Source organism: Balearica regulorum, chromosome 12, assembly GCF_011004875.1.
Source record: "Balearica regulorum gibbericeps isolate bBalReg1 chromosome 12, bBalReg1.pri, whole genome shotgun sequence".
Lineage (NCBI taxonomy): Eukaryota > Metazoa > Chordata > Aves > Gruiformes > Gruidae > Balearica > Balearica regulorum.
The window spans coordinates 4669172-4678723 of NC_046195.1; the positions used below are offsets into that span (position 1 = coordinate 4669172).

The window sequence follows — 9552 nt, forward strand, 5'->3', positions numbered from 1 at the left end:
AATGAGATCAAAGTCTTTGTTTGCCGGGAGAAGGCTGGAAAGGGGAAGTCATTCCCTTAGACCTGAATCTATCTCTGTCTCTGTAGGCCACGCCACTGCTGCGTTTCTGTTTTCTAAAGAGTATACTTCAAAAAAGTTTCAGTCCCAAGATTGAAGGTAATGTATTAGAATTGACTCATTCAGCAGGTCACTGAACTACAAGCAGTTATGAAAAGGAAATGAATCTCCAAGTAAAACTAAAATAGAGAACCAAACAGAGCAATGTGTCCAAAACACATCCTGTTTTCAGATCATCCTGTGTGCTCCTCCTTCCACAGAAACCAATTTTTAATGTAAACTGTGACTCTAAAGTCTTCCTCATGCACCAGAGGCTCCTTGCAGAAAAGACATTTAAGAAGGGAAAGCTAGGAGGAGAAGATGAAGGAGGGCAGCACTTTAGAAGTCCTGGTTTTGTTGGTGCTGCTTTATACATTGTGAAGGTATTTTCTTAAACAAAGAAAACCATAATTCTCCTTCAGCTTCTGAATCAACAGGCTTAATAGATTCTCCCCTTTCCCTTCTGCTTGCAGATAAATAACACACATTTGAAAAAGACTGAAAGGTTGTAGGAACAGCTAAGTCTCGAGAACTGACTGCGCCGATAACTGGTTTTCACATGTTCCTGGCTTCACAAGACAGCATGCAGAGGAAAGTATGAGTCAGAGCCTTTTATACTAAATTCCCCATGATATAACAAGAAATACTTCCAAAATACCTCTAGCTCTGTGTCATCACCACTCCAGCCCATAAGGAAAAAAATGCTAACATAGCATTACAATGTTACAGGGCAGTGGTTGTGAGGGGGAGAAGAGGAAAGCCAATGTAATGGCTTGGAGCATTATGACACATGGGTCTGTTATTGCAGAATTAATATAGGGGTTTGGAGTGGGAAGAAAGTATTTTGGAAGTTGTGTGCAGCGTCAGCACTGGAGAGGACATCACAGCTTTGAGAATATTGTTGTCAGAAAGATGCGCCTCTATAAAACTTACATCTTCACTTGTGCTCATGGCAAACCTTTAAAATAATTTTTGCTAAAGGCATCCGTTCTCTCTTCAAAACGGATGTGGCTCAACACAGTGCACATTGTACGCCTTGGAAGACTTTGCACACTACGCAATTTTCCTAAGGTCTATTTGTGCCACTTACTGGACTTACGGTGAATTACACTTTTAAATGATCTGGGCTTGATTTAAATCCAAGAGTCTTCACAGGTTATATTTGTGATTACTTATATTGACTTAAGGAAAAAAAACACTCAACCTGTTACTGAAACCATTAATGAAAAATGTTTTTTTCATTCCCACTATCTGCAATATTTTTATTTCGCATAGGTTCTCTAAATCAGTTTAAACACATAAACTAACAGAAATTCTTCTGCATTTTTCTTTTTGACTGGGGTGGGAAACTGCAAAAGAATATGCACATAGGTACAACTTCACACAATGTGTCATTTAGTCTGAAATGACATATGAGCGAGAATTTAGTCGCTTTTATATCTAATATAAAAGTAGATGGGACTTCTAGATTCTGTTTGTTACCTGAAAACACCAGTGTCATGTAATAATCTGTTTGAGGGAAACAGGAGATTTTTTGAAGAGAATATGCAATCACGTTAAGACTCTTTTTCTGTGGTTAGTCAGTTTTTGAAGGCCAGTGAGAGAGAGCACTGTGGCACTGCCCTACCACAGACACTGTCATGGCCACTGTAAAAGGTCTCACGCTGCTTTTTCCTCCGAGTGCCATTTTGTCTGTGAGAAAGCAGCGGGCGCGTTACCGTGCGCTCGTTCAAAAATGCCCTACGGGGACGTTAACCGAACGTGCACATACTCTCTGCACTAATTCCCTGATCAATTAAAGGGAAACCAATCAAGTCACGTGCAGGGAAATGACACGATGGCATTTTCGCAAAAACGGCAAACAACGTCCCTGTGAGCACAAAACTCCTGCCCGATTTCTGGAAGCCCGTCAGAAACCGGGGCAGCCTCCCGCCCGGGTGTCCCGGTGCCCCCGCCCGGCTCTGCCCTGCCGGCACTCCCCCTCCGCGGCCCCGCCCCGCCCCCCCGGAACACACCATCGACCCGGGTCCGCCAGCCGCCCAGAGCAGCTCGAGCTCGGCGCCGCCAGCGCGATGCTGCCCTCGCGCCCGCCGGAAGCGCGCCGGGAAGGGGCGGTGCGGCAGCGGCAGCACCAGCACCAGCACGGGGCTGGCGTCGCGGGCGCAGGGGGCGGCTCCGCCGCAGACATGCCTGTGAGTTGTTTACCAGCGCCGGCCGGGCCTTTCCGCGGGGTCTGTGCTCAGGGGCCCGCGCTCACGGCTGACATCTGCCCTCGGGCCTCCTCGGGACGGGGCGCGCGCGGAGACACCGCGTGGCAGGAGCCATCCGGTACCTCGCGCCGCGGCCTTCGGGGTGGGGGGGAAGAGCGGAGCGGACGCGCCCGTCCCGTCCCCTCCGTCCCGTCCCCTCCGTCCCGTCCCCTCCGTCCCGTCCCCTCCGTCCCGTCCCCTCCCCTCCGTCCCGTCCCCGATTCTCCCCCCGCGGACCCGGTGGGGACGGGCGGGCGAACTACCGCCAGAACGGGGAGCGGCTGCGCTCGCTCAGGCTTCTCGCCGCTCCCGCCTCCCCAGCTAACGCCGGTACCCCGCAGGCGCCTGCGAAGACCCGAGAGGGCTCTGGCTATCCCCGTCACCCTCAGCCCCGCCGGGGAGGCTGGCTCTAGCGCTGCGGCCGTGCTCGGGAACAGACCGAAAGCGGTTTCGCGGCATCCAGTCTGTCCAGGTAGCCTGCGCGCTGTTTAACACGCAGTGCCTCCTTCCTTTTGTCCCACCCAGCTGGCTAAAGACCTAGTGCATCCCTCCTTAGAGGATGAAAAGAGAAAGCACAAAAAGAAACGGCTTGTGCAGAGCCCAAACTCCTACTTCATGGATGTAAAATGTCCAGGTAAATATTTATAATGTTTGTATCTTACAGAAGGATCAAAACTAATTTTGTATGTCGTTCATCTTCATAAAAGGTCTGATTTTTTTTTAATTTTACTTTTTTTTTAATGTAAATGTGGTTTATCTGTTCTTAGAGGGGAAAAAAGTCCGTATATTGCTTTGTGGTTTGTTTAACAATAAAAGTGTTTTCAACCTTTTTTCAAAAGTTAATTTAAACAAACAGCTTTTTAGTTTCTCTTCTGGATGCATGGCATGAGATTTTTGTTGCCTTTTTTTTTTTTTCCCCTTTATGAAATCCTGGCAAGTAAGGAAAAAACCAAACCCTCTAAATTGCACGTAAAAGAAGTGCAATGAAGTGGCACAAGCTTCAAATAGAAGACAACATTGTTTTCCTCTTTTTGTAAGTTGGTTGATTCTGGAAGAGCAACCAGAAAAACTTTTCACATGGATGTACGCAGGCATAGTGGGATTTTACACGACTTCTTAGCCTGTTGCTGTTAAGTAAGCTGACACCTAGCTTACATGTACAGGAGTTATATTTAAGGTGTTGCCTGTGTCAGCTTTTCACAGATTTTCATTACTTTGGCTCAAAAACATCCGTATAACCAATTTCTCTTTTATAAACTAAAATAAGGGATTTTCTAGCAAGTTACAAGCGTATGTTCTACCAGGGAATAGCTGCTTTGATCAGCACAGCTACATCCGTATTGAGGCACAGAAATTGTCAGGTGTAGTAACTTATCTCCTAGAAACTACTGCAGTATAAGAAGATTACAGCAGTAAGAAAATGCACAGACTTACTTACAATAGTGATCATTCTGACTAGAAGCAGGGAATTGTTGCTGTATTCAGGTTTTCTTATTATCTTATTCTTTCTTAGTAGCTTAGATTTCTAAGAAGCTCTGAGACATTGTTTTCCATCTAAAAGTGAGATAAATCCATTAAAACTATTTGAAAGTAAAGTGTGGTTACTTTTAAAAAATACATGGTCGAAGGTCAAGTCACTGATATTTTTTTTTAAACTTTCTTCAAACCAGTCTACATGCATGCATGTACTAAGATACAGTTAATGTCAACATAGGCCTATAAGTCATTAGTTATCTTCATTATTGTTGGATTAATTGGTTATTGAGTTTGAGGGATATATAGAGCAAAGCAGGAAAGCTTCACTAATGACATCGTCCTAAGCACAGGCACTGAAAATATCAGATGGCCATATGCATTATTCAGTGTTTTTGGAAGTTACTCCCTAGTTACTGAAATGGATTTAGCTCATTTCCCTGCAAAATCCACAAAAGTAAAAACTCATCAACGTGGAATTTCACATTCAAGGTGGTGGTGGAGGAAACAACATTTCCTCTAGTTAAATTTTAGCTGCCAGCAGGTTTTTTTCAGACAAAGATTTGTGCAGTTACTATTTGTGATTTTAAGCAGAAATCTGTTACTGTAATAGGAGTTCTCTCTACCAACCAGTTTTCTTGTCAGAGAGCTTTAAGAGGACCTTCCTCACAACTCATATTCTATCTTATCTTTCTGGTCCACACACACTGAAAATGGAATCTATGCTTACCTTTATTTGTGTATTTTCTATATCCATATCTAGATTAAATCCTTTACAAGTTTTCTCTCTCCAAAAATTCCTCTTGGCTAATTAAAAATACTTTTTCAGGGAAAAGAATGAAAGCAGTGAAAATCCATTTGTCTAAGCCATCTATGAGAGTGATTTTGTTCTTTTTTTAAATCATAGAATTTAGAAGTTGTAGACAAAGCGTTAGTGACGCCTCTTCTTGCATCTGGAATTAGTGAAGTTATTATGTCCAAGTCTTCTCGCTTAAATATGATGCTAGCTTTGTAGAGTGTGACCAAGCACGTGCTTTACATGTACCAATTATTAAACAGAAAGCAAACACAGATTTGAACAGCAGTGTTTATATTCACAGCTGCCAGACTTTGTCAACAGCAACGTTCTACTATTACAAGTTAAATATTTATCTAGCTAGATGGGTTCTTCTATTCAGCAGAGAAGGGGAGTCTAGAACTCCTTGACTTTTTTGCAGATGTACAACAGGCAAATTAGGGTTTGTCAGCCATCAGGCTGTGTTGATTTTGATAGGGGAAGTCATAACAGTTTCAGTTAACTAACTTGCTTTCATATGCATGATTAGTAAAAGCAAGTACTTCAGACCACAATAACAACGTTTTGCTTTGTTGTACTTGGTATGCTGTGTAATGAAATATAGATCCATTTTTGGACAAGTGTATTTAGAGTATCTGATTCAATCACACATACACTAAAATCATGCCAGAAATACACAATGGAAAGTTTTATAATGCTGTTTTCCAGGATGCTACAAGATCACCACTGTATTCAGCCATGCTCAGACAGTAGTTCTCTGTGTGGGGTGCTCAACGGTCCTCTGTCAGCCTACTGGGGGGAAAGCCAGACTCACAGAAGGTAAGGGGCAGTGTTTATTAGCCTAAATATTCCACTTACATAAATGCATTGATGTATTTATAGCCTGCAAATATTTTTGCTTTGATTTTGAAAACTGATATTGGAACGCTTATTTTGCAAATTGCTTGGAGTAGGCTAGTAAATTAGTTAGGCCATTGTTAATGGCCCCGGAACTACAATTTTTTCTTCAGATTCTTGTTTTTAAATGGCTATAGAGATATGCTAGGCAGCTAAGCAGCTACATTACCATCACACACACTTGATTTAAGGTGCTTTGACTTGCCCTTTCCTTTAGCCTATCTGTAATATATACTGAGGTATGTTTAGAGTGTTAAAAAGCACCATTAAAGGAGTAGGGTATTTTCCCAGGCTAAAGTGATTCTCTGCCACTGCCAGTCAGTGGTGGTTTGCCTGTCTGTTTTTAAACAGTAGTACTGCAAAGGCAGTTCCCTGGCTCATGTTACTTAACCATACTTTGTTTTGTATAAAGTATAAGGGAACAAATAACCACTGATAATTATATACAGATAACCAGTATTGTACCACTATCTTGAAATGTAACCCAGTGTCTGGGTTGTTGAAGAACACTGGAAACAGTTGAGGGTTTAAAAAAAAAATAAAGACCAAATCCAGATTTTATTCATGTTTTGTTTAAAAGAGAAAAGGTAAATATATATGGAAATTATATATAGTAGTGCTTATATCATGTAGTTTATATGAGGACCTGAAGTGAGGCTGTTGAACAGTTAAAAAAGTTATCAGCACTCTTAGCAGCCGTTTCAGTTTGGGGTTTGTATCACTAAGGGATGCAAGAGCAGACTGAAATTTTAAAAGGCATCTGGAAGAAAATAAATCACACACCTTAGCCTTAGTTTAAGATGCATTATACAACAGCCAGGTTGTTCTGGTTGACTCCTACTTAAGTTGGGTGGGCAATTTTCCAAGGCAGTCTAGCACTTTAAGAACTATTGAAATCTATACTCATTGTCATTTCTTTACAGGCTGTTCATTTAGAAGAAAGCAACACTGAACCCTTCAGCATGTGGGTTTGGATCTGCATTCCTGAAAGCCTTACCAGTTTAAAAATGCCTGTTAATACAACAATGTAATTATGAATGATTTTGTAAAAATTACATGCTAGTGGTGACTAATGAGCTGGAATCTCTTTTTCAATAAATGAAGCGCAAGTTTTTCCTGCAAGTTTGCAGACAACTGAGCTCTATTTTTATAATTTTACTGTTAAAAGTTTAATCGGGTGGTGTCATTTAATATAAACACCTCGGACTTGCTGCATCCTTCCCCTTGTTAATCATCAAGTACAGCAGTCTAATGCATATGGTGACAAAAACTGCTGTAAGAATGCATTTTGTATACTTTACTGCAGCTACCCTACCTGCAAGGGTTGCAAGTGCTAGATAGACTTAAAATGGCTCATTTGCTTTCAACATTGCTTTAGTCCCTTTACCGTGTTGAATAACATGGTGATAAATAAAAATAGGAAGTTACTCACTTATGTTCGGCTGTTTTTCTAGAATGCATGGGTTTCCCTCCCTCTAATCTGGTCTCAAAACTGCATTTGGTATTCTACACTGAGATTTCTATACACACACAGAAAAAAAAAAGAGTCTTTTGCAAAACACTGAAAGCAATCAGTATAGAGAAGGCAGATAGTATACACGCAACAGTAAGTCAGCACACCACAGTAACAGCTAGGAATGGTATCCAGTCATTAAAAAAAACCTAGTACATGCATGTTTTCAGTATTAAATACTGACATTAAATAATTACCTTTTTGCAAAGAGGAAACAGGTTTTCAGCTAGTTTTTAAAAGCCATCCCTCTTAAGTGGCTGTTAAAAACTGGATTTTTTTTTAAACCATGAAAAAACATTGTCTTAAACGTATCTTATTTTACTAAATAATATCTCAAGTTATGTATCAACATCTCTTTGAAAGTATCAGGTGTCTTGGTGACCTAATTATTGTTGGGAATTTCTATTTCACCTATATTCTTTTTATGACTTTTAAAACTCATACATTTCTAGTCAATTAAAACAACAAAACACCAAACTCAAAACCTGGTAATTCATGGCATTTGCAAGATAAGTTTTATTTCAGTTAATTCAAACAGTGAACATTTATAATTACTAGATGCAAAAAGTAGGTGTTTGATACAGAAATAGATGCACCTATTTAATATACATGCCTTTTTAACAAAAGCACAGTTTTATGTCAGTGCCACACTGTGTTTTCAAAATAAAGGTTTAGGAGCAAGTTTATCATGAAGGCTCCTCTTAATTGATCAGTTTCCCACACTTAATGCCAGTCCATCAAATAACTCGTTTCAGAACAAAGATCGAAGTAGCAATATTAATTCACTTGTGACCTGAATACATGTGCTAAGGCCAGATTGATTCTTAGTCTCCTGTATCTCTGCCTTCATTTCTCCACCATAAACGCTAAGAACTCAGGATTAAGTAAATAATAGCAAATCAGAGAAAGTCAGTGACCCGTTTTGTTCCAGGTACTGGAAGATGAAATTTAGACATCATAGCATCTCCAATCCTGTACATATGACAGCAGAGGGTTTTTAAAAGCATTAAGTTATGGGAGATATAGTATAAAGAACATGGTATGCATATAAAAAGTTGGTGGCTAAACATAAGGGGAGTGAGACACTGTGATTAATGTCTTGGTGTTAGAAATGCCTTAAACACTTCTTACCATTATTCACTTTCATACATACTTCAAATATTTACATTTATTAGTGTTTGGTCATATGCAGACAAGCATAATGATAAACCTATGCTTTCTACATTTCTAAACCCAAACACAATGGTCAGTGAGTGAAACTTGTTTTCTCTCAAGTATGCAAAATGGTTTTCAAGAGCAATACTGTTTGCAAACCACACCATATGAGAAAAGTATGTTATAAATCCTAAAATAACTGTTACTTTTCAGATTTTCTACATTTAAAACATTGTATTTGGTCTATTTCTATTCATTAAGATGAATACATGAAAACAACTCTTGTTCCCTGTGTAAAATGGGCAATGACTTCTGCTGCTGCATGTTTACCCAGCTAGTAGGTGCTCAAGACTGGGAAAAATAAAAAAAAGTTGCTATTGTAGAAGACACTCACCTCCAGTACTTCTGTATTGGAACTGTCAAACAACATGAAAGACTTCAGTGGAAGAGCAGATAATTTATTGCCTGACCAAATGAAAGTTTGTTTAGAAAGGTTCTCTGTTGTCTCTACTGATTTGATATTCTTGAGATAAAGACAACCCATTATCAACAAATAAAAAAAGTAGTTTTGGTGAGTGGGCCAGAAAACCCAAGCAAATAGTTTAGATGTAAGCTTTTACTGATTTAAGGCACAAGAACGATAATTACAATGAAGAGTACTAAACCAGCCTTACTAGGTTCAATTAAAAATGTAGGTAAAACACTGACACCTCAAAATAGTAAATTTCCTGGTTTATCAGTCTTAGGTAATAAATGTTATCGTAGGCATACTGGGAACAGAGATGTTAGCACGTTGTTTCATCACAGGGCACGTAACAACTACAAAGTTAATGCTGAGAAGAGGCAGATAAGGCTACCTTCCGCTAGCTGTTACCTAAGACATCCTGCTCCTTAAATTCAGAGCAGCAGAGCTGCTAAACAGTGCAGGGACATAAGTATTCAAACCTTTCCTGAAAGATATTTTGCTTTGTCTCAGCGTGGAAGTACTGTCTGATGTAACTGCAGGGGAAGTTGGGTAGGGGTAAATCTTTGAGATTATGGAGATCTTTCATGCCTTTATGGAATATATAAAAATAACATATTCACATTACTGTATTCCTATAGAAAAACTGAATATTAGAAAATGCTTCTTTGGAACTCCTAACACTTTCTTGTTCAACCTTGTGCAAAAGTAACTCTCCGAGGCAGGTCTCCAAATGGCAAAAAGGACAGTTTTCAAAAAAACCTCTCAAAGTCCACGAGACTTCTACTACTGCCTTCAAGAATGGGCTTTAAATTTTACTGAGCGATTTGAGTTCCCAATTCCTGTATCGGAAGGAATATCTACATTACAGAATACAGTGCCATTTCTGGCTACCAAAGTTAGCATGTGT

General features: G+C 40.1%; 1 protein-coding gene across 1 annotated transcript; it reads left to right on the forward strand.

Moving 5' to 3' along the window:
* Positions 1-2098: 2098 nt before the first annotated feature.
* Positions 2099-6946, forward strand: RPS27L (ribosomal protein S27 like). The gene is made up of 4 exons (XM_075765059.1): positions 2099-2288; positions 2871-2979; positions 5323-5433; positions 6435-6946. The coding sequence occupies exons 1-4, from the start codon at positions 2169-2171 to the stop codon at positions 6461-6463; spliced, it is 369 nt and encodes a 122-aa protein (XP_075621174.1). The 5' UTR covers positions 2099-2168; the 3' UTR covers positions 6464-6946.
* The last annotated feature ends 2606 nt before the right edge of the window (positions 6947-9552 follow it).